Source organism: Pyrgilauda ruficollis, unplaced genomic scaffold (genome assembly GCF_017590135.1).
Source record: "Pyrgilauda ruficollis isolate IOZ18807 unplaced genomic scaffold, ASM1759013v1 scaffold6, whole genome shotgun sequence".
NCBI classification, from domain to species: Eukaryota; Metazoa; Chordata; class Aves; order Passeriformes; family Passeridae; genus Pyrgilauda; species Pyrgilauda ruficollis.
In genome coordinates this window covers 5,706,618-5,732,992 of record NW_024527710.1, presented here as the reverse complement: position 1 = coordinate 5,732,992, position 26,375 = coordinate 5,706,618, and the positions used below count along the sequence as shown (strand labels likewise).

Here is a 26,375-nt window from a genome sequence, read left to right as displayed (position 1 = left end):
TGGGAGGGGTGGTGGTATTTGGGAAGTATTTTAATTTTCATACTGGTAGGTGTCTGGGGAGCTATGAGGATCAAAAGACACAAAAAAGAAGAGTTGGGATATTTGGAGTTTCTTCTTGGGTGCAAAAAAGACTGAATTTAAAATTAAAATTAAAATTGGAAGTAATTAAGGAAGAGATTTTTGTTCCTTTTGAAAGAATTTTAAAAATAAGGAATTGTAGTAAATAGACTTTGACATAGGCCAATCAACTCATTCATTTCCTACATAGGACAAATCACACAAGCTTTGATTAGTCTTTGGTCCCAGTATATTTGGATTAAGATTCCAAGAGCACCTAATTTAATCAAAAGAAAGCAAAGACATTCAAAGCAAGATCAAGCAGGAAGGGAGTGGGATGAAGGGGTGGAGTAAAAGAACTAAAATAAAAATAGGGAATCAAACTCTGAATCTGGGGAAAGAATGCAGCAAGATCCTGATCTCCCTGCTTTAATGGCTGTGGCAGCTAAAGTAGTGAGTGCATCTCATTCCATACCTCCATTATTTGTGAAGAAAAATGGAAGAAGAAGAATGGTAAGGAATTCAGGTAGTAGAAGTGTCCATCACCCAGAGCTGTGTTTGTGGCAGACAAGAAGATGCACCCACACGTGCTGTCAGTACGGCTGAGGTACACACGGGCTGCTTTAACCCTGGTTAGCAGCCAAGGCACAGCAGCAATGGGGACTTGGAGGTTGTACACTGGTGTCATAGTTCCCAAGGATAAATTTAGTCTTTGTTGAGTTTCATACTGGTGCAGCTAGGTTGTTTCATGTACTCAGAGTACCTGAAACTTCCTTCATACAGAACCTCGGACAAAATTAGTTCAGGTAACTCACAACTACTCTGTAGCATAGAGTGGACACATCCAAATACAAATATCCACAGACCAAGAGCAAAGAATTGGAAGTTTAAAAAGAAATTAAGTGATACAGGATGTTCCCCAACTTTGATTTTTTTTTTTTAATGCCACTATGGTGAAGCTTAATATTTTTTAATTAAATACAGATTTAGGTATATTTCTCCTTTTGTACTGAAAACTAATATCATCAGCATAACTAATGTGTAAAAGAGGAAATATCATTTCTAATTTTCTTTTCTACTATGAGCTTACGTAATACTCTTGGGCAGATACTTTTTCTTTAAGTGGCTAAAATACTAATGGGAAAAACAGAGCTTTTTTTCAGCCACATGTGTAGGACTAGGACTGTAGCCAAGCCCCACTGGTATAATGGATACACTGTCACCAAACTGTGTAGCCAACTACCCAACAAACACTGTGCAGAAACCACAATAGCTACAGCAGAACTGCATGAGGTTCAGTGCTTCTGCAGCTTCATTGTAACTATTGTTCTCACAAATCTACTTCAATGAAAGCCACTAAATATTCAGGAAAACTTTTTGAAAACAGAAGTAGATATTTGAATTCCTGATTCATTCATATTGTTAAACAACTCTCCATCTGCTCTGTCTTTACAAATGTTATTACTTTGCCAACTGAGTACCTTATCTAGGCAGAAATTATCCTATTTTTAGGCAAAAAGCAATTTCTGTGTTAGTTTAAATCCCTCTCCAGATTATTTATCATATGCATCCTGTTACATGCTAGAGACCTGCCATTTAACTTACTCAAGGGTTTCAATATACACACACCCTACTCACTGAATAAAGCTTCAAACTATTCCAATATATTGATACTGTTTTGTGACTGAAAGTATATCAGTTCCATATGCCTTATCTTTTTAATGCATAACTGAACTGGGTACATTACACTTAATATTATGAAGTGGAATACTTCAGCATTGTTTATAAGTTCTGAGGCTCACTAAAACTTTCAAAAAAAGAATTCAGCTCTGTTCTTTCCCTGCAAGGCCCCATTCAGAAAGGGCTTAGGAACATCATTAAGTAGCCTGTGGAATCAAGGCCTATCCCATTACAATAGCCCTATTTTTCAGCACATGGGCTGTCCACTACTATGAGTAACCACTTTTTCACTGTGCTCCTCTATCCTTTAGCTTTTGCTGTGCTTATCAGGAGAAATAAACAGCAAATTATTGTTCTTCTGAGTACTATTTTAGCTCACAAATGTGGTCAGACTGTGCTCTTGATCTGAGCGCTTTCTGTACAAAAGAATCAATGGTGTTGGAACAAAACATAGCTCACTAAAGGCACAACCTTCAGTCTAATAACACAGATTCCACTGCCTAAATTTCAAAATCCTCTGACTTTTCACATATGAAAAGTTAGTGGATATATATGGATGAGAATGATTCTTGGCCCATGATCAGTTAATGAACCTTTTAAGTATAATCAACAAAGGTGCTGGAAAAGACAATATTGCATAGATGGATCCATGCCCTTTCCCAATCATCCTGTGCACCTTCTCCTCTGTTTACGGAATTCAGTACAGCAACAAACTTGGAAGTAAAAGAAAAAAAAGTACACTCTACCAATTCTCAATATAGTTTCATTATCTCTCAATGATAGTAACCAGCAGTCAGTAATGGGAATAGAAAAGATGGCATGCAGCACTAAACAAGACAAGAGAATTAGTGTTTCTACACATCCAAATTTTAAGACAGAACAAGAGGTGTAGGAAACAAAATCCTGCATTCTACAGGAAAGAGCCTGCTCAACCACGTATCCCAAGTGACTTAGGATTTCACCAGCAATCTCAAGGCATATCACTTTGATTTTTATAAAGTATGAATACTAAGTATTGAGTTGTGAGGGCCAGTATTGAAAAAAAAACCCAACTGATTAAGCCCTGCTATATCTACTGATATTAAGTGAAGTCACAACACAAATGTTTGAGCCAGTGTTATGGTGTAAGAGAAATTATTCCCATCTTATCTGTATGTGCCATCTCAGCAATGAGTAACTTTAAACTGTGTTCTGAACTCAGAATTCAGTAGGTTGAAAGAGGTATCATCAGGCTGTATTTGAAAGAATGAGTGCATGAAAACAAGAGCTTTTTGTCCGTTTTCCATATGTTTTACAAACTATCACAGAACTGCAGCAATACACTGTGTACCAAGCTGACTGGCTGTTTCCAAGACTTCTCCAAACAGCTGTTTGCCTCTATGTGCTGTCTCTGTTTTTCCTTTCAGTCTCAGAGGGGCACAGAAAAGTGCTTGTGCAGCACCACTGACACAGGGGAGCTCTAGTCCACATGTAGGACATGGAGACACGACACCAATGCACACAGTATTTGCATCATAATAGTTTCATACATTCTACATGTTATGTGTTCTAGTTACAGAACAGAAAAGAGAAAGAAATTGAGAGAGAGACAGAGAGAGAGAGAGAAGATACTACATTAATTACATTTGTATGAAAACAAATTCTGTTCTGTTAGCAGTTAAGTTGTGTAAGTCAAGTTGAAGGCCAAATGATTAGCTCTATTAATAACTGCTTTACAAACTAATTTAGATTAGAACAAAATATTGACATATATTTACCCTCAAACCTTTCCTTACTAGGCTATCAGATCATTATTTAGTATTGTTTTCTTACAAGTCTTACTCACAGATTCTCAGCTAGGATAATTCCTCAGAACCCAGTTATTCCACTAGAGTGAGGAGAATTTGTAATTAGAGAAATGAGCCTCACTGACTAATTTGTTATATAAACATTAAGATGCTTCACATTTTTAAAATTTGATATACACAAAAATATAGCTATTAATCATTTTAAACAAGTACTATCAAAGAATTGGTCAGGTTGGAAGGGACTTCAGTGGGTCCTCAGGTCCAGCATCCCAGATGAAGCAGGGCTATCCTACAGCACATTGCACAGGATAGTCCAGATGCACTATCCAGCCACATACAGTTCTTTTATTCTGTTCTACTATTATGGGATACATACGTGGGTGTATTATGTATTAGGTTTATTGTACAATAATTCAAAACTCACCCACATTCTGCAGTGTTTAGATAGAGAAGTGAACCCACATAATACTCCACTGAAGTCAATTGGAGAAATAAAGTAGCCCACTCTAATGCTACAGATCCAGGACCAAAGCTAAAGTTATTAAAGAACTTGGAAAATTATTCTTGGTCCTCTCCTAGTTTCTTAGTAAAAATAAACAAGCCTCAAAAGCAATAGTTCTGTATATTATTGCATTAAATACCACAGCTGGAAAACTTCTTAATATTAAAAGAAATATTACTTAGTCATGTTTCTTGCCAGAAAATCCTTTCTGCATATCTCTCCCATTCCTGGAAAATGGTTGATTCTCTGAGGAAGTAGAAAAAAAAAGGAAAATTAATTGAAACTTTTTCATTTCTCTGGCATACCTAATTACAGTAATTTAAAACATTCAACTGCATGCTCAGGCAAACACAAGTACTGCTACATCTAAATTATTTAAAATAATATCTTGCGCTATAGTACCTATTCTTAACAATGTTAAAGATGCTGCAAGTTGTATTCTCTTCCATCCATATAAGTGCCCATTGATTTAATTTCATACATGAGACTATCATACTTTTATTCACAAAGCTATCTAGAAACAAAGAATTCAAACACAAGATAATGGTACAAAAACCAAAATATTTATTCACAGGACTGTGGAGAGAGAGCTCTGTTTCTTAACTTACTGCTTCAAAGCTTATGAGAAACTTATAAATGATGTTTTGTGTCTTCTTTAAATTGATCATTCACAACACCCAACTGGCAGAAAAAAGCATGAAAGAACAGCCCCAAATATTTATACACCAGATTCCAAGTGGTAAGAACAAATAACTCTGGAAAAGAGAATAGGATTTTAAGCTATGCAGTGGTACAGCCTTAATTTGTTTGTTTGTAAGAACAAATAACTCTGGAAAACAGAAGAGGATTTTAAGCTATGCAGTGGTACAGCCTTAATGCAGCCTATTTGGCTGTGGTTTGTGTGGGGATTTTTTCTACACAAACAGAACTGAGCAGCTACTGACAATTACTGAACATTTCAGAGTAAAGCAGTTTATGGAAACATGTCAAAAATCTTAACTACCACTGCACCTGATAGTTCTGCAGCTCAGCAATCTTCTCTTGCTGCACAGCACAATCACTCCAGATCAGATTTGCTGTTTCATCCTCATCACGCGTTTTCACAAATCCCATCTCTTGTATTACTACACGCACTGTGGAGAAATCACACTCTTAGGGACTATTTTGAATCTCTAAAATAGATTAATTTTCAACATTTAAAAAAATCAATTAACATTTTAAATACTTCCAATATAGAACCCTTCGTCTGAGAACAATGTTAGCATGGCAAGCTATTTATCTTGCAATATTTCCATCAGTCTATTGCAAACCTGTCATTACAATGTCCCAGCACCTTATAGTGAGGCAGGAATCAGCACAACCACTGATGGGAACTGCAAAGAGCTTCAAGGTATTCCCCAATCATCCAGCACAAATCCCCTTGTACAGCAGTTAGATTTAATTTTGCTTATGCCATAAGTTACTTTTAAAACAGTGATGACTATAAGTGTCACTGCAGATAGAGACAAAAATGCCTCCTTAGAGAAGGTACAGTGTTGCAAAAGTAAATGCATGCATTATTTTAATTTAAAAAAAAAAGACTGATTACATGCCATGTGTACCTCTGATTCTAGGAACAAAATATTTCAGCACTAAACATGAAAATCCAAAACCTTAACAGATTTTACTGAGAAGCCTCTGTATAATAATTAGAGTATTTAACATTGAATTTACACTGTTCATCTTTCAAGGCTTTAAGTAAACTTCCAAACACATATATAACACATATTTAGAAGGCTCTTCCACAGCCTTCTTGATTACTTAAGTTTTTACATTTCAAGGTAACAAGCAGGAATTAATATGAGTAACACAGGGGGGTTACTAGATACACAGTATCCAAAGCTATGAATCAAATGTTACAAGAAAACCCCAGATTTCTTATAAAAGAAACTCCTTCAGAAATGTCTCACTGTCAGGTTGATGCAGAGTCCATTAATTCCCTCCATTAATCAGTACCTCTCTCACATCAAAGGCTATTAGGATGAAAACAAAATATGCAGCTTCCTACCAATTTCGTATTTTGTGCCAGCAATATTGGCAGTGATGACTCCATTCTTCTTCTTTTTTCTGACTTTTCTTTTAATTGTGCTCTGATAGGGTAGTTCTGAACTCAAAGTCAGAGAAGCAGTTCCATGGTTATCTTTGAAAAATAATGTTGTAACTATTAACATTTTTATATCTCAAATAACATATACAAATTAACTAAAAATACAAACAGTACTCCATCACAATTTATAGGTACAAGCATACTGAATAATTCATATTAAAAATCCAAGACTAGCATACCTCCCTCATTAGGAAAGGATGGCATTATAACCTAGGATAGTGCAGAAATAGAGTTCAAATTCTGTTCCAGCTTCTCAGCAAATGGTGAAACTGTCAAAGCCAAATTACTTAAAACTCCAGTCATGCCATGTCAGTCTCTGGCTGTAGAAAAAATTAGTTCTGGAATGGATAGATACCTGTATTAAAAACAATGTGAGAGACTTTGTCATAGAAAAAAAAGTAAATAGCATGAAACTAAATATGAAAGCACTTTTAATTGCATGTATAAAGAATTGCTTATTTTAGAAGACTGATCAAGCTATTATAAATACAAAACTTTTTTCATTGCAGTTCAATTATTTTCTTTCTGGAAAAATCATTTTGCAGTGATAATTTTCAAAATGAAATTACATTACCTCTTTTTCTGATTTTCATTTGGGTGTGGGACATTTTGGACTTGAAAATAGGTAACATTGAATTCAATCAATACTGCCACTTTCTAGCTCCATAAAGCTCAATTAATTTAGAGTTTTATATTTTAAAGCTCAAATAATTTAGAGTTTTATATTTTAAAACATATTTTAAACACACTGTATGATAGGTTTTCAGTACCAAATGGGAAATAACTGAAATCACAGTAACAATCTGTTTCCTCTTTTTCACTTTTATATGTTTTTTAAAGCAATTGTCCAATAACCATGTGGTAATGTGGCTGCAGTTTAATGACCACTTCATGACACAACAGATATGACTTGAAGACATTTTGGATTGACATTTAAATTTCCAGTTTTTAAAGTGGACATTTACTTGCATAAAATGCTATTTTTTACATCTACAGTCACACAAAATTCCTTTTTCTTTTTTTCCCTCATGAATCCAGCACTACATGAAAAACCACACATATTAAGAAGTTTTTTAGGTCCAGCTTAAGCACATAAGAACAATGGGTTAAAATACTAGGGGAAGAAAACCTTGGGGATACATCACTTCTAAACACACTGCTACACATGGACTAAACACTGATTTTGGGCATGCAGCACTATTGTACCAAAGTCTGCAAGGAAATGAATGCTGTCTTTGGCTGGCTGCCTCAAACAAATCTACAAGTCTTCAAAACATATAACGTTACTGATCTTTAAAAGCTTTCATTTCTTTTCTGCAGTTAAATGTGTAGCTAAAGTTCCTCACACTAGCTTTAGATCAGTTCATATTGCTGCTTTTGGTGATTGCGAGACTTATTTAAAATAGCTTATAGAGATCACAAGGGATTTCTTCTAGTATAAATAGCAGAAAATTACAGCAAAGTCAAATTCAGCCATGACTTATGATGCAAAATATATGTGGTCATAAAACTAGACAAGATGTGCATTAATGAAATTACTAAAACATTACTTATAAATCCACATTTTTTTCTTTTTCTCTGTGTGTGTACACACACAACAGAGGAGAGAGAGATGTATGTTCTGGACAAGTCATCGCCTTTCAAGAAAATAGAAAAGCAGTTATTTTGAGCTCCAAGATCTAAATTCCTTTCAAGGCAGACATTTACCCTTAGCAGCCCAGTAATGCAAAAGCATAAAAAGAACAGATTATGGTTCTTTTATGACTGTCACAAATATACCAGGAGTCAAATTCTGCTTTGTAACCAGACAAATCTCCCTCATGTCCATTTAGTGCCCCTGTGTATTTATCCACAAAGAGCAGGAGATGTTTTATACACAGATACAATGTCAGACAGCACAGCTGTAACACCCAGCCATTTTGAAGTTTGAATGTTTTGGATGACATTATCTGAGAAGGTGGCATGAAAGTCCTTGGGCCCACTGGCATACTAAAATTAGACACAGAGTTGGGAAAGCAAAGCATTTGTCCTCCTTAAAACCACTGTGAAGGAAAAGCAGTGCTGGGCACAGTGACTCACTGGCTATTGCATGTTATCTGTTTCTCAGGCTAAGAATACCACCAGAGTACAAGACATGTTTAGTTCCTGGGAATAATACTGAAGTACGTCTGTTAGCCAATTAAGGACTTCTATGAATATACAAAAATGCATGGCAGTTTTTTCTTTTTTAAACTTTGAATAAATTTGGAAGAACGTTAAGAAGACTAACATTGACCTGTGAGAAACACCAGCCCTTTACTAACACAGCATGATTTACAAGCTATGATATGCTAATAAAAAGCGAGCAGCTCATAGAACTTTCATTCATCCTACAATCACAGAAAATTATCTGCCCAAAGTTACTATAACACACTGTGTTCTGAAGGTGGACCATAAAATTCCAAACTGCACCACACTGCTGAATTACTGCTTTTCTTTTTTTCTTTAGATAGACACTATTATTTTCATCTCACAAGAATACTCTTTAGGGTCTAAATAGCATGTACCAACACTCAAGGTCTGTGACCAGTCAAGTTTTAAGCACACATACATGAGTTGATGGTAAAGATGTATGGCCACCTTTAGAGTATTCTAAGGACAATTAGTAGTTCAGCCATATGGAAAACAAAGTAATGGGCCTGTACTCTGCACTCAAACTTACTTTAGGATTTAACTTTTCAAAAGCACCATTCCATACCAATAAATATTCGTATTCTGACCTAAGCTTGTATGTAATAATTAAAAATAGTTTTACAACTCCTTGACTTCTCTTCAGTAGTCCATCTTCAACGAAGCATTTCACTGAATACCAAAGCACCAGCAGTTCTAAACCATTAGTTTTCCAAAATATTTTACATAGCATCCAGTCCTTCCTTTGTTCCTTTCCAAAGGGCAAATAAGGCCCAGTGAAATGGGACAGTCTCAGCATGTTTTCCCACCATGTCAAGTGACAGATCAAGAGTCATGACGTGACATGTCAAGAGACACTGCATGTCATCTGGGGGGATACATTACCCAGAGCAGTGAATTGCTGCTGTGAATTGTAGGCTAAACCATGGGAGCAGTAGACTTGCCCCTGTTTAGACCTCCTTGCTTTGTGCATCCCCAGTGCAGTAGCATGAGATGTTCCAATTCTGCAGCAAGAAAACCTAGCACCACCCTGCTGAGGAAGCTGCAACCTTCCCAGATAAACTGCAACTGTTCCTCTAACTGCCCTTAGATGACCAAGTCTCTAAGCAGAGGAATGGATCACTTGGGAGAGACAGGAAGACACCTCCCAGAGCAATACATGAAGGGCTGCTGCTGAGGGGAGGGAGCTAGAAGGAGGAGAGCTCACTCGGACAGTCAGCATCAGCAGTGTAGAGGCCCTGGCAGCCACAAGGTCCTACACCTCTTTTTTAATTCTATACAGCAGAAATCATCCCAAAGTTACTTCGTTCTCTGACCCAGGTCCTCCCCAGGCATCTTCTTCTAGCTCACATCTTCTGATTTGTTATTATTGCCAAGCCCTACTCACAGGTCAGAGCACAGCTGAAGGAAAAGCTGTGCAGCACAGACTGCTCTGCAGGCAGCCTTTGCCTGTTACAGGCCAAAGCTGGTTGCAGGACTCACCCAGGTCATGCACAGTAACAGCAGCAGCATTGTCAGCTAACAACTACACCAAATTCTGAGTCAGTTCTCGTACCTGGAACAAGTTTTTGCTTATAAAATAAGCATAACCTATAACCCGCATTCAGCTACAATAATGCAGAGGCATATCTTGCTCGTAATCTACCTGAGAGACCTGTTTCCAAGAGATTGCTTTTAATAACATAGGAGAAAGCATTCTATTTTCAAACTGGGACTTTTGGAGCAAGTCAGCTGTCAGAAATCTCAGAATTCACATTCTGGCAGAAAAGGATTGCAGTTCCTGCTGCACATGCCATTTCCCTCCTGAAATCCTGATACACATAAATTAGTGAAGGTTTGTTGCTCAACCATACAGATTCAAGGGTAGCTGAACAAAAATGGTTAACATATAAATGGAGAAAGACTTGTGAAGAAGAACTGAAAGCATCTTCATCAGGTTAGCACACTCTTATATAAACAAGCACTTTGACTAAAAGTGCTCTACAGAGGAAAAAAAAGATGAGATGTTATCTTTACAGCTGCCTGGCAAAGGTGTGAGAGTGACAGCAGGAGAGACATTTCTGTTGATGAAAGGCACAGAAGACAAAAAAAGAAAAAAGGAAAGGAAAAAAAAAAAAAAAAAAAAAAAAAAGAAAAAAAAAAAGAAAGAAAAAAGGATCTTTTTTCCTCCAGGGACAGGAGAGGCAGGATACTCTTTCCTGAGTGGGAAGTGTTGCACATGGACAGAGAATACACCAGATGCTCAAGTCCATTTAAAGGAACAGGGCCTTGGTAAAGAGCAGGGGACAGTGGAAAAATCTGGTTTCATAGTCAATAGAATGATTCTTTGACAAACTAGAAACTCAAAAATTAATAGTATTTCATGCTGTTACACAAATTAAGTGTATCTTAATAAGTTAGTAAATTGCCCTGAAAAATACTTTTCTGGCCTAGACTATATGCAGGTATTTTTTAACAAATCCCTCTCTAATTTTCTTGGTTTTTTCCTCCAGACTACTCACAAGTGTCCTCTGCCTTTCATAAACCTTCACTTCATGTCTTGATGCAGTCTGGAAAGTTTTTAATCTCTAAATAGTAATTGTATATCATTAGACTCCACCCCTTTTTTTCCCCCCCAAACAGTAAGTATCACAGAAAAAGATTTGATTAATCAGATCAAAAAAGAGCAAGAAGAGTCAAATTCAAGCTGAAAGAAAGGTAGTGCAATTTGAGAATCTATTCCAAACAACTCAAGTAATTGAGATTCTTCAGCCTAGTTTGGATTAGACCAGTAACTTTGAAACCACAACTGTGCACCCTAAGAAAAATATATTGGATTGCATATGCACATTTAAAATTATTTAATCTGATATATTTAATCTCTCAGAATGGTAGAATCACCTGCTACAAAATGCTCTGTGTTCCACACATCATTCAGTGTACTGTTTGTAATGAGAACTTCCTTCCTTCTAAGCAATTGTGATACTACTGGTGCCCATTTTGAAAAGCTCCATGGGTTACACACGTGTTTAACTTTACATACATGAAGAGAAAACAAGCCAACAGATCTTAAGCCATGGCACATATGACAAGACCTCTCAAAGACAGCTAACATCCTACATACCTGGGTGAAAGGCTACAAAAATGGATTGTCAGGGTAATTTCCTGAATTCTTTGGGTACAGATAAGTACTCACTCATCAACAGTGAGCTGGAATATTTTAGAACAGATTTTCAAACAAGCAGACTGCTTTCCTCTGAGCCCATTAGTGCAATTTACTCAGTGCTGTCACAAGTGTCTGGAAATGCACAGGAGCTGAAAGGAAACCCACAAAGCTCCTGACATAAGGAGCTTTCACAGTGAAATGGAGACACACTGGAGATACAGTTACAGAACTGGGCAGGTGACCACAGGGACGGAAAGACAACATCATAGTGCTGCAATCCCCCCTCTTCACTTAGCTGGAAAATCAAATTAAGAAAAATTTTACAGAAACAGGTAAAAGAAAGATGTGAACGTAGCCTTCAGAGATTTGACCTAGCAAACATCTGAGTTCTGATTTTTTTCAATCTAACATTTAAGTCAATTACCCTTAGATCTTAGAGTGTAGAAGTCTGGACACACCATAGTGAGGGGTGTGCTATTTATTACAGTTATGCAAACCTATAATCTACTTTTGATTTGGAATTAAGATATAAAATACAGATTCACAATGAGATTAATAGAGAAAAATGCCTTTTTCAGGACCCTGCTCAGCAAGATAATAACAATTTCAGCAATGAAACTGTAGAACTAAAAGCCTCCTACCCTTTCATGATTTTTTAATATATGGCCTTATAAAATGTATGTTGAAGTGCTCCTGCTACAAACAAGCATAGTGACCAGTTTTATTGCTACATGTTCAAAGAACGGTTTGGTGGCAAGTTCTCACTCTTACAGAGAAATTCTACATGCAAAAAGTAGTCTTCATTTTGAGGCTTGATATGTCAAAGTGACAAGCTTGTTTTTAAAAGGCTATCTGTCAGCTGGCTTAAAATTGCATGCAATTGGGGCTTGGTTCAAAATATTCTGAAGTCAAATGAAGTCTATTAATTTCAACATTCCTTATTCCCACCACCAAAGAGATGAGACATTTATTCGGCAGTTCTTTCAGATAAAGAGAATATGCAGAGTTCTCAGGGGTTTGATTTGCTAAATGGACAGGTACAAGCTACAAAGGAATCCAAACATCATGATTTACACAACTTGTTGTTTTGAATCATGCAGTTCTGTAAAACAACTATCTGAACTAGTTTATCCGAATGGCCAGCATTTCCATTTCCCCAAGCCACCAAACCAAACGACCAAGCCAAGCTACAGTGCACTATTTTAAATGGCTGGAGTCCAGCCAGGAAAGACCCTTCAGTGCCAGCTCCAAGGCTCAGCAACACGCAGTGGCACAGAGCCCTGGGAGCTTTGCAATGTTAGTTCACAGATTTTACTTTGGTCTTCTCCTGACTTCGCACTTCACAGCTTTGGATTGAATTTTTTATTGTTTAATATCACAAAACATCTATTAAATGATAAGTACAGAGTGTCTGATTCAGAAAACAGGAAATGAATTAGAAGCTGTTAAAATGGTGGAAGTTTCACATTAAAGTTTCACAGGCATTAATCACTTCCTACTCACAAAATACAGAGATCACAACTGGGCATAGAAGCCATTTTTTAAATTTCAGTGTTGCCTTGAACTAATATTGCTTCTCTTTTCATTCATCCATTTTCCAAAATGAAACTTCAAAACACTGGCCAAATTTAAATCAAAGTCAAATCTTTCAAAACTGAAGATTGATTTTCTGTTTAAAAAATGACCTCCAAAGTGACCTTCATAGCAGAGCACACAATGTGACTATCTTTTAGATCATTCTCACCCTTCAAAAGCTCTTTCTAATGTGATAACATATTTCAGACTGTTAGCAAATTGAGTACTATAGAGTTTCATAGTTATGGTTTGTATATTGAAAAAGGACCATCAAAGAAAGTGAGACCAAATTGGAAAAGTACAGAAAGGTCAAGGTTTGAATCTTTTACTTGTTCAGTAAAACACTGAAAATATATTAATTGACAAAGCAAGAGAAAAGAACCTGTATGACTTAAAAATCAATAATTCAAAAATAAAATGCTGTGAACTTAAACATTATTTAGCATTCATAATGGCAAGGAAAAATATTGATAGCTCAAACAAGCAAGTGTAACAATGCTTTTATACGGTAAAATCTAAATTTCAGAAAATATATATCTCTGTCACTTGCTGCTAAAAAAATCAGCTTTCATGTTCTACTCTCTGCCAGCAAAAAGAAAGGACAATGCATAGATCTTATATTATATTACCGTTCACCACTTCACTGTGTCAATAACAGCACAAATCTGACAGCAGGACATTTCACTAACTCTGGAACATAAAGTATTCCTACCCCCTGATCACAGTGAGTTCCACTGAACACTGCTGAATGGAAGCCAATCTCTATTTATTATAGAACCATTATATACAACCATTTTTTAATATTTCATATATATCTATATATATGAAATGGTTTTATATAAATATATTATATACAACCATTCCACCTTCATTTTAAACAGCATTGGTGTGCTGTAGGCATTTCCAGCCTAGAAATGCACACACCATTAGAGCCTCAGCCACATCAGCTGTGCAAGCCACAGCTGAGTGGCTGGACACCCATGGCCACAGGAGGGCTGGAGCCCTGGCACCTCAAATGAAGCATTCCCCTGAACCAAACAGCACAAGGACATTTGTTTGCTTTGTGTTGAGGACCAAGGCCAGGAGCCACACTGACTGATGGACTCACACACTCTAAGGGCTGACACTCTGTGGTGAGACAGCCACGGCCTCGAGTGGATGAAACAGAGATGACAACGTTCCATAATGATCCTGTGTCATAGTAATATTGAGGTGTGACATTAACACTGTGGGTTTGGTAGGGGGAAAGGTAAACAAGAGAGAGTTAGAAGAGGAATTTGAATTGTGGCACCTGTGGGAGCATCTCTGCTCTTCTTTTGCCTTCGCAGTGTGCCATCCATGCTCTTCATTATGGCACGTCAACACACACCAACAGCTACCATACAGTGCTTCAAATGGTGTACACCACACACTAATCACTGCTGGAGTTATACTACTTTCTTTTTCTATCATTCACTTCTCAAAAGATTTAGTTCTCAAGTAAAAGCTAGAGGCCTTAGGGATGTACAAGATAGGACAATTTAACATTTCACATATATCAGCAGAGCTGTCTTAGCATAAAAAGCACTGATCCTTTAATGAGGCTGATATGTTTGCAGTGATTCATTATATTATAAATAGACCTTGGGGAGAGATTTGCTAAGGATCTTGGGGGAGAAAAAAAAAGAGAAAAAGATATCTTTAGACCATTCCTCCTCACACATCAAATTCTCCCTCCCTTGCATCAAGCTGGCAGCATTGGCTTAGTGTGAAAACAACCTCAAGCTCAGGAAGACAAGAACACAAATATGGTTAAATTAATTTCTACAGAGTTCTGTGTATCACAAGAGCCACACTTCAGCCCTGTGCTGGTCTGCATCATTTCATCTCATATTTTACAAGCCTGCGATTCATAGATTCATTTCAACATCACTAGACATGGGCTGCAATCCTCACACACAGCCCACGACGACTCTGATTGAAGATTACATCATCCTAATTCACATGCTGCCACATAACATTGTTTTCTAGTTTAACAACAAGGGTGACACTCCCACAGCAGTCTGAAATTTAAATTGGCAGACATTAGCCTGTAGTTTCAGCATCGGATGTGCAAATGTTAAGACAATAATCAGGTCTTGAATAAATCACCAAAAGAAGTTTCTTGCAATGACAAGAAACTTTTATTCAAAGGCTTCTTGACCATGAAAGTATAAGAAAGGTGCTCTCATATGTTCACCAAGTTCTTTATCACATTATCCTGACATTTCCAATTATGAAATCATTTGCTCAGCTCCACTGGCAATACCTGTATGTTTGTATGAGTGTTGGTAGATCTCTAACATTTTAATGACTGTCATACACTTCTACTCTGTAAAGAACAGGTGACAGTCAGAAATATTCACAGCTGGCCTACAATACCACTGAGACTACTGCAGCCAACACTCAGTGCTAGTAAGTTTGTAAACAGCTGATAAATGAACCAGAAACCCCAGCAGCTATAAAACATTTCACAAACACATGCTTTCCTCCCCACAGCTTAGTACTTGGGGCTCAATGGGGTACCACTGATTTGAAAATATTTTTGCACATAAAAACAGGAGAACATCAAGCAGTTTCAAAAGGATGTGAGCCCTCAGAAGCTTCTTTTAAATGAATTGACCTGATTTATAGAAATTCCCTTAAAAGGCTGGATTGGCTCCAAACCCTCTGTGTCACACTATTTTATCCATTGTAGGGGATCTAAATAGAGTGACTATCCTCACTGGCAGTGAGATGAGACTCCATTATCCTACTATAGGAATATTTTGTAAAAATACTGCTCACCTGTAGAGAAATACAGCATGTAGTCACAAAGCCTAGAAAAATAATGTCTTAAATATTGATCCCAAATGTAATATTTGAACACCCAAAATAAGAGAGAAAAGTGAAGTGTACACGACTTTATATGCACTAGCTTTAATTTTTACTTAAAACATGAGAATAGCCTAGAAAAAGTAATTTCCTGGGATTTGGTTGAACTCATAGGATCAGGATAATGTACTTTCTGAATAAGTACAGCATTACTGAGGTAACCCCATAGTATTCAGTAGTTTATTTAGAGTAATCATGCACCATCTCTGAGCTGCAGAGCCCATACTGACAATAGCACCAGAGCTTTTATGTAGTTTAAAATAGTTCCAAAACCTGAGGAGAAAACTGCCCTAAGCATGACTATTGCCTCCATTGCTGTAATCACAGCAGAAGCCATGTTCCAACTGTGGAACAATATCACAGTTAGTCCTGTCCTCATCCATCTTGGTCAAGTCCCAAAAAGCTACACTTAAAAGTAAGAGGTTCTGGCATGTGTGTATTACTTTTTTTCTTCCTTTTTTTTCTTTTTTTTTTTAAATTTAAAAAATGTGTTGGTTAGGATTAAGAGCTAAGAGCTACAATTGAAAAGTATTCTAAAATAAAAGTCCTCAACTAGAGGCTGGAGGAATGAGATACTCCATTCATTTAGCAAGGCTAAATTTTATTTTGCATTGCTTTAATCTTATATTTCTTCAAGATGCATTCATAATTAAAAAGAAATGCATAAACTTATATAGTCAAATGCATGCTGGCTGCAAAGTTAACTGCTTTTCAAACATTCAAAAGAAACAAATACATTAATTTCTTATTATGTTATAGCAACATACATCACTGCCAGCCAAAATAAAACATGATTGGGAACTGAGCCACATACCTTTTTTTTTTTATCATATTATCCTAGGCAGAAAATGATGAAGTTTATTCTTTTGCACTTCTGACTCTCTCAGACATATCATACCCTTCACACTATAGAAGAATATAAGTAGCCAGAGAGTAGCATATTTGCCATATAACCACAGGTAAGGAAAAAGGAGATGCACCAAACTGACTCGAAGGCGTTTTTAAATCCAGAGGTATGGAAAAGGTACAATACACCTAATAACTAAAACAATAAATCTTTCAGAAAACGTTTCATGCAAAGTGTCAATACAAATGAGAATGGAGACGATCACAACTGACATACCAAATAGGAAAAAAAGGATAATAAACTGGCATTCATAGTTGGCCATTGATGCAGGACTCTGAATATTACTTCACAAATACAAAACTTCTTCCAAATTTTTTTGGCTCCTTTGGTTGCTCAAAGGACTAAAAAGCTTTCTTCAGGAAATTTCCTAGTCCCATCATTCTGAAGATACATACAAAAATTACAAAATTTTTCTCAGGTCTATAATGTAAATGAGATCAAGCATAGAGGATTTTCTCTGTAACCTAGTGAAGTAAGTATAGATATATTTCTACTGACTTTTGTGACTTTATATCATGATGTTTCAGTTCCAGGACAGACCTGCTGATGACAAAATTCAGAATTATAATTAAGACTCTGGTCTCATCCACTTCAAAACTAGAGTCCATTTAAATCAAACTTTCCTCACAGTAGAAATTACAGCTCAAACTCACTGACGTGCCTCCAAATTTCTCTCTTTCTTGGCAAAGATTAAAGCTTTAAGTATCACTTTCAGAATTGCTTGGCTGCCTAGAGGTAGGATTTCATATTCCACAGCTCATGCAGGATTCACATGTTTAGAAACAGGGACTACTGTGCAGGTGATATACAGATACACTGCCACAGAAAATGCTTCATGCTGCTCTCCACAAGTACATTTTGTCCAACTAAGAGCTCACAATTTACTGCATTCAGTAGATGCTCCTGAATCTAGTTCTCTGTTATAAGGAAAGATAAACTGCAAGCTCAAGGATGGATGAGAAAAAGCATAAAAAATATAGAAAAGGAACAGTTTTTTTTCTTCTGGAAAAAGAACTCATTGCAAAATATATGTGGTGGACAGAATGCATGAGCATTCAAACGGAAGCCAATGGATTTCAATTAACATAGTCTGCAGTAGAGTCATAGTGAAAAAAAAAACCCACAAACAAACAAACCTTTACAGCAGCATGTGGCAGGGTGATATACCAAATTCTTCTGCATACAATTACTGATAGGGCAAAACATTTATTTATCATGGATTTTGCTGACAAGGTTACATACTGCAGAATACCCAGTCATACCAAGACCTCCCACTGATACAGAAACAGATTTAAAATAATTCTGCAGTAGAAGTAGCAAAATGAAATCACTTACCGTTAGTATTGCATTGCTGAAACTATCTGAGGAGTCAGCTCTCCAGAAACAGATTTTTCTATCAATAATTGACAGCTGATACAGTTTCAGGCAGTAATACACCAGGGAAAGACTGGCTGCAGCAGCAGCTCCTTCCCATTTAGCCTATCTCTAGCACTTTTTAGATCTCTTTCTTAACCCTTTCTAGGTATTTTCTCCCTATGTTCTGGGTGGCAAGACAAAGGCACGATATAAGCTGTAAGAAAAGAATGCATTATTTCCCACTTTACTTAGTGACAAGAGTTGTGGGAAGAAAGTCAGTAGGATTTAGTCATAACAATAAGCTAAAAAGAAGTACAATCTAAAAACAGAAAATGACTCAGTGACTGGAAAGAGATATAACAGGGATACGAGCTACTGTAACCAGGACAATGGTTTCTCCAAACGTAGAATTAAGAGGTCAAGATCACAATAACATAAGACACTAGTATAGAAGCAAAAGAAGTTAATAATTTGCAATAAGAAAAAAGATTCTCATTCTCTTCCAGGCTTGGACCAATGAGATCTGAGCTTTGAAATCAAACCTACCTGGTTTCAGTGAAGCCAGCATTACAACCTTATAGATCAATTTTTAAACCAAATAAAATATTAAGTGGAGTAATGGAAAGAGAAAAGGTAAACCCTTTACTGGAACGGCTGTTTCTATAGTATTCTGAAACAATTCATATTCCTCAAATGAGGTTGTTTTCTTTTACAATGTCAATTTATACCAATAAGAAATTGTTTTCTGACATCATTTCAAAAGATGGCTTTTCTTTGTCATATTATTCTTTTACATTAAGAAAAGATTACTCTAATTTGACAGCTCAGTACGCTTTAATGGACAGTGGACCACAAAGGATACCTGACAATAAAAGGTTTGGAATGTTCCTTTGCTCAAATGGATTACTCTTCCCCCACAGAAAAAAAAAAAAAAAAAAAAAAAAAAAAAAAAAAAAGCCACCAAAAAAGAACAACCATGGGAGAAAACTGGAGATACCAAGTGCACTCCATTGTTTTGCATTAGTTTTATAGGAGTCAGGCCCATCGGATGTGCCAGACAAGACTGACTGCACCACTAGTGCCATACCTATCCTACAAGAATGTGATGCCTTAAGTTTTAGCTTTCATATTATCCAGATTCTGTGCTGCATTAGTATATAACTCTGAACTTCATATAAAGTGTCAGCAAGTTCTTCTCATAGTTTAGTTAAATAAACAATCCTTTTCCAGCCCAAAAAGTATAAACAACAGGGAATTGAGGAGAGCAATCTGGGAGGATGAGACTTCATAACCTGAAGCTGTAATTGGACAATTAACTCCAATATGTAAATGGACCAACACTTATAAAAGTGTGAAAATGTGTGATCTGTTGTCCCTCTTGCGTGTAGCCTTGGCCAGGCTCTTGTACTGCCCAAGGTGTGTCCTTTGAAGGCTTTTTTAAAAAAATCCTACTTTATTCCTTTGACACTGTCTAGCCTCTGTTCTAGGGAGCCTCTCAAGGCATCAGATGAAGTATTATGGATAGATTCTAGTGAGATAGGAAGGGATATATTCACATAAACTGTTGGTAGTCCTACTAGCCCAAATGCCAGCCTTTAGAAATCAAATGCAGGTAGAATGCAGCTGCAGAGCAGAATGTGCAAAGGCTACAGTGTACGTAAAAGACATTTCCCCTTACTTCTACCCTCTTAATTTGCAAATGATAGGAGCAGAAGCTCTTTCAGAACAACAGAGAACATCTCTTGCTTGCCCATCCCAGAGAAGGATTAAGGCCTCTACTTCAGTCATGATTGGCCAGGTACATCTCCCAAAACTGAAGAAATTACTTCAAGGACTCCAAAACAATAGGAAATTATAAGACAAAACTTAGTGCAGCCAACTGAGACATAATTTCATGTGGAAGAATAGAACAGGGAGTGAAATCTGGACATCACTCTGAAGTCTCTTCCCACAGGTGATTTTTCCCCATGGCTCCTCATACTGTCTTGGTTCCAGGTGTCTTACAACCAGCTGTTGCAGAAACTCAGTTTCAACTGTACCATTACTCCATTATCCTCAAACAACTGGAACTGTATTATGCATACATATCCCATGACTGAGACTTTCTGTTTATCAATGAAATTAAATGGTGTGTTGACTGTGTCAGACCTTCCCAAACACACATTCACAAGAACAGATTTTTTTTATTTTCATTTCTAATAAATTTTATTTAATTTTCTCATAAAATATCAAAGACTTGCTTCCTGTATGTGCTTGTATTCCTGAGTGTTGCTTTTGGCAAAAAGGCCACAATGTCCTTTAATTTTCTCTTCATACCTAGAGGCAACAGAACGAAGTAATATATAGGCTTTTTTAATTGACTGCTCGGGGTCATTAACTGCATAATTTCTCAACTGGTGTCCAGACTTTCAAATCTAACTCTGTATTGTTCCCTTACTTGTCTTCTATTTCTGCACTTGTGGATGCTGCTCTGGGTCAATATTTGTCACTGTCTAAGCTGAGTTGCCAACTAAGCATCACACTGCCACTTACTCCCTTCCCCACCACCTCAATCTCCCAGCATGGGTGAGAGAATCAGAATCAAAGTAAGAAAAGTCATGGGTTGAGATAAAGACAGTTTTATAGGGAAAGCAAGAGCTGCATGCACAGGAAAAGTAAACAAGGAATTCATGAACCACTTCCCATGGGCAGGCAGGCATTGAACCATCCCCAGGAAACCACGGCTTCATCACGAGTAACAGTTCTTTGGGACGACAAAAGACATCACTCCAAACATCCCCCCTTTCCTCCTTCTTCACCCCTCTTTATTTGCCAAGCATGACTGTCATATGCTCCGGGGTACCCCTTTGGTGGGCTGGGGTCTGCTGTCCCAGTTGTGCCCCCTCAATTTCCCAGGCATCCCCAGCCTCCTTGCCAGCATGGCAGTACAAGAAGCAGAAAAGGCCTTGGCTCAATGTCAGCCCTGATCAGCAATAACAAAAACATCTCTTATCAACACAATTTTCAGCACAAATGCAAAATGTAGCCCCAAACTGTACTGTGAAGAAAATTAACATTTCCCCAGCCAAAACCAGTATGATATCCTACAAGACTCCCAGCTCTGTGAATTTGAAACAAGTTTGGCTTGAAACAGCACTGATTCCTGTATCTCCATCCTTTATTTTATTCACTGGATAGCTCCTTTCCATCCTCAGAAACATTATTTTCAGTAAATGCTCCCATTTTTTAAGTGGCACAAAATGTACCAAACTCATGTTCTCAGATCATTCTTGCTCATTTTTAGAAAAAAAAAAAATCTTTTTATTCAAATTAATGCCTGATTGTTAACGCTCACTAGTAATTTATAGTCTTTCAAAGGTTTCAAGTTGACATAAAAAGTTAGGATAATATTATATCCCTCTAAAAAGCCCCATGAAATAAAATTTAATAAAAGGGTAGTTTTTGCTGGGTGAGTAAATTGGACATCTTTGAGATTTCTTTTGCCAATAATTCACATGAAATGTTTTTGCGTGTTTCTCCCACCTTCCACAACACCAAGATAAGCTTGGAAGGATAAAACACTATTACAAATTCACAGAAATTTCATGTTCAATGAACACTAAACACTTGACAACCACTCACAAAAGCATAGAAAGCACAGTCTTCTATCACATAGCCCTATGCTATATTTTTCAAGAGAAGTTCACTCTGAGCAAGCAGATAAGAGTGATTTCCCCAACAAACCACACAATATTCTGTCCCATCAGTCCACTTGTTTTCTTGTGGTCATAATCAGTATTAAGATCTTTGCTTCTTCACCTGTAACAATTCAGTATTAAGCATCTCATTTCATTTTCTCATGCTATACTCCAGTGCTTCCACTGCACCCTATAGGGATATAACTGTGTTGGTTTTCAAGTGCTAAAAATAAAACAAACACATGTCAACCCAAGGACAAAGTTGAAAGGAAACATACTTTAATGTAACCAAAGAAGAATATATTTAGCATTTTGCTACTAAGCAAGGATGGAAATAAACATGTCAACACATTGCTGTGTCTAACTGTGAAACTCACACCCTACTCAACTCTTTCTGCAGCATTTATTATATATGAAAAGTGGATTTAGTCTTCATGCCTTTATTCTGAAGAGTGACTGTTAGTACTCTGTTACTACTGCTGGCCACAAAGCGCTCCTGAACTGCAGTGCAAAGCACTTCCATCCTTTTAGGCAGTCAGTTTTTCTATCAATTAACAGTAATGTAGCCATCTAAGGTGCATTTGGACAGTGGTGCATATTAAACTTCAATCTGGAATCCTTCCAAAACCAAATACAAGCATAAGTGGGAAGTGGCATGACACTCCCTCCACTCCATAAAGTGAAGAGTGATCCCTAAATCAGAATGTTTTCTTTTGTCTTTCTTTCATTATTGTTAATTTGGGCTCTCTGTAAAGCAGTACTGTTCCTCTGTCCCCAGAAATGAATGTTCATAAAAACCCCATGTGATTATATTTTTTAATATTGCCTTTGAAACAACGTGGATCTATATTTTAACATTTTCAATTATCTGAACTTTAATTTTTAACACTGGGAAAACAAATAGTACAAATGTATACAGTGGTCTTCATTTTGGAGATCCTGTATTCTGATTAAAACTGATACTGAAAGAAAGAACCATTATGTCTGCTTCACTTAACCTTTCAAAACACAAAGCCAAAAATTTATTCTAATGTTAGAGCTTGTTTTCTGGCAAATGAAATTCAAGGCAGAGCAAAAGTGTTGGTAAATGAGTATAATTTAATGTGGTAGAATTGTGAAACTATACTGTACAGTTGTATGAACACTTCAGAGAGAAGGCAAGGAGGAAAACTGGGAAATGCTCTTAGCAAAATCTATTATTTAACCCCTACAGAACCTGTAGGTTCTTGCCTTCACTCCCATGAACAAGAGGATTCCGTAGACTGGGGCACTATGGAATCTCCTGGTGTGAAAGATTCTGGCACCAAGAGGTTGCAACCCTGGAAAAGGAACATTTGCTCTAATGCCCACCAGGTTCCAAGGCTGACTCCTTCAGAATGTCACCTTTTTTCTCATATATCCATACAATTTCAGATTATTCTTTTGCAGTAGTAGACATCAGTGTAGTAGACATCAACAAATTCCATTCTAAATTTAAAAATACATTAGTATTTTAAATATTAATGTTTAAAAGGTTCATTGGTTCTGGTAAACTCTCCAGGAAGCTCATAATGTCTGCAAGAGGAGTAGTTGCAAAGTATCATTCTGGCAGGACTTTAGGTAAGCATTAATGGAGCTCTAAAGAGCTCCTCGTGCTTAATAAGGGCCATTTGACTTCCATCAGTAGGATTCAAATGGTCCCAATTAACTTCTAGGTATGTAGAAAATAAAAATTAATCGAGGGGTAAGTGTTCTGAAGTTCACAAGGGAAAAACAAAATCCAGCCAATATGCTCCAATATGAATGCTGTGGTACTTACAGTGAGATTTCTTAGCTTTGACAGTTTGTATGCACCTTTCCAAATAAAATGAACTCCCTCTTTTAGGCAAATCCAAACTATTCCTTTCCCACTCCGATCATTGTAGAGTCACTGTGTCAACTATGGATGATGGAAATACCTCATCAAAAAGAAAAAGACTGGCAAGCATTCATCTTTTTTGTCAGGGACTGATACAAGGCCTATCACAAAAATTCAGTGTCTTCATGATTTAGGATTGCCCCAAAAGCCACAACACTTCAAGGCAGTAATAACACTTGGAATTTTCTGAAGATTTGTGGAAACATATAGGAGTGAGAAATTAACATTGTTGGTTTCTACAAGATATCTTTACACTGATAAAATTGTAGCACAAAATTTAAAAAACATTAGCAACTCATATCAAAAAATTATCTTGCAACATGCTTCTATGTGCATTTTTTAAAAAGGAGCTTTGCAAAAATAGATGCAGGGTGGCTTGGAAGATGTTATCCATTTCCCTATTTCAGACATTAAGGTTTCATTTCAATTTCTTGTTTCCTAAGGATTTACATACTTAGATTAATGTGTTCTCAATTAGTATGAGACATCTGCAAGTAGCTAGCAAATGCAAAAATACTCCTTAAACATCAAAACTCCTTAAACATTAAAATATAGGCAAGATAAAAAATGGGAAAAAAAGCACAGAACATTAGAAAATGTGGTTGTTCAAGAAATTTGCCATATGCATCCTACAGAGACTTTTAAAATTCATAATAAAGATCCACAGATGGAGATTCAAAATCAAGAAATCATACTTCAGTCATTCTTGATGTTGACAATTCAGAGTGAGCACATTCAGCAGTCAGCATCAGAGTGCCACATTTCACCTTCAAAATTCTATTTATGGCCTTCATAACCAACATACAGCATTAAAAACATCCTAGTGAAAAATCCTAACTGTACAAAGAATTGCAAGATGGCTTTGTGTCTAACTGCTTCTTGATCAATTAATCTCCCAGTTCTTCAGAACTGTCCACAGCTAAATCTATGCTGCCAATTTACCACTATCAGCTTTGGAAGAACATGGGAACAAATTTTATTTTGATTGCAAACCTGAGCTTCAGATTACTAAAATGAGTGTTAGATTACTGGAATAATTACCTAATAACTGCTGACAGCCTTGATCTCCTGGCCTCTTCTAACACTCCCAAAGTGCTGGATAGATCCCTTTGGAAATATGTGGAATGTATCCAAACCATCAGAAATCTAGAATAGGGGCATTTTTCTAAAGAAAAAAAAAAATTTAAAAACCTGACAACTATTCTTCTATACTTTCTTGCATAATATGGTGAATACCTGCAGGTAAAAACATACTTTGTCATAATAAAATAAGTCACATATTCCATAATAAATAGCTCATGTAGTTTTTTGAAGCTTCGTAACATTTTTCTCCAGAGAATCTTGCTTCAGAGATAATAGCTCCATATGTCATCACAGACATTATATTTACTCTCCACACACGAAAACCCATGGCATAATACCTGCTTCTCTATTTTTTTTTTGTTTGTTTGAACTACCATTAGTTCAAACAATAACATGTCTTATTTCTACTAAAACCCCCATCGCAGCACTTAAAACAGGGGTAAAAGCTTCTACAGATGCCAAGTCACTGTATATTTCGAGATACTTGGCAGTATCTGGGGGACAACCAATTCCCACAGAGGAAAAGTACTTCTAACCATTCATGTGTGAAAAGAACCAGCAGGATTTCTCTGAATATTATTTAGATAGGTACTAACACTCTGGTTAATTAATGAAGGATTTAGACAGAAAAGTATACTGAACTAGCGTTGGGTGGGATGTGTGTGTTTGGCTGGTTTAGAGGGGGTTTAAGAAGGAATAACGTCTAATTTTGGTACTCAAACTGAAAATACATAAGAAAGGCACAAAAGCGATCAATACTGAGACCTTAAGTCAGTTTCACAGAATTCAGCAGCACGTTCAAATTCCAGCATCAACTGCTTTTCCCTTTTGCTTACAATTATGTGTGGTTTCAGCAGCAGAAATTCAAAAAATCTCACAGATTATGGGCTTCCAGCTAAGCACAGAAAGCACAGGAAGATATTTGACTTGCATCTCCAGAGATTTAACTTGTTCTACATTTCAGACTCCACTGGGTACCGCTGCCAAAAGACGATCCCATTTTAACCTTAACTGGTTCCGAAGAGACCTGGCCGTACATGCGATACGACCCGCACAGACGATGGGCTTCGCATGCACAAATTGAGGGCAGGGAGGCGAGAAGAGAAAATTAATACCTTTAATCCTGGAATGCCTCCTGCTTCCCTATTCCTCCTCACACTGCGACACGCGCAGTCATCCTCCCTCCCTGCGCGAGGGCTGCCCGCTGCATTGAGGAAACTTCCCGAGGGGCCGCTGCCCGCGCTCCCGCCGCACCTGCCCGCGGCCCCGGGCGGACAGAGCTGCTCCGTGCGCCCCGGGCCACCGGAGGAGCGGCGGGGCTGCCGGCGCTTCCCCGCGCTCCCGCCCCGCAGCATCGCCCCGAGCCGGCGACAGATCCCGCTCCGGCAGCCCCCGGTCGCCCAGCACCCCCGCAGCCCCCCGGCCGGACACGGCTTCCCTTCCCCGCCGGCGATGCTGAATCACGGCGGGCCGCCGCTCCGCCGCCCCTCCCCGGGGGGGGC

General features: G+C 37.5%; 1 protein-coding gene across 5 annotated transcripts in view; it reads right to left on the bottom strand.

The window, feature by feature from the left end:
* The window catches only part of TTLL7 (tubulin tyrosine ligase like 7), a 66,040-nt gene that overhangs the window by 39,300 nt on the left and 365 nt on the right, over nucleotides 1–26,375 (bottom strand). For 3 of the 5 annotated variants that reach the window (XR_005956421.1, XM_041482989.1, XM_041482990.1), the window contains exons 2-5: nucleotides 6,352–6,527; nucleotides 6,074–6,205; nucleotides 5,038–5,159; nucleotides 4,205–4,272 (exon numbers count right to left, since the gene is read on the bottom strand). Coding sequence is in view for 3 of the 5 variants with exons in the window: in XM_041482989.1 (XP_041338923.1) it covers nucleotides 4,205–4,272; nucleotides 5,038–5,159; nucleotides 6,074–6,205; nucleotides 6,352–6,376 (347 nt within the window). In the remaining 2 variants the exon portion in view is untranslated. Of the gene's footprint in view, nucleotides 1–532; nucleotides 3,286–4,204; nucleotides 4,273–5,037; nucleotides 5,160–6,073; nucleotides 6,206–6,351; nucleotides 6,528–26,375 lie in introns of those variants that run through there. The other 2 variants (XM_041482991.1, XM_041482993.1) reach the window with 2 other exon arrangements.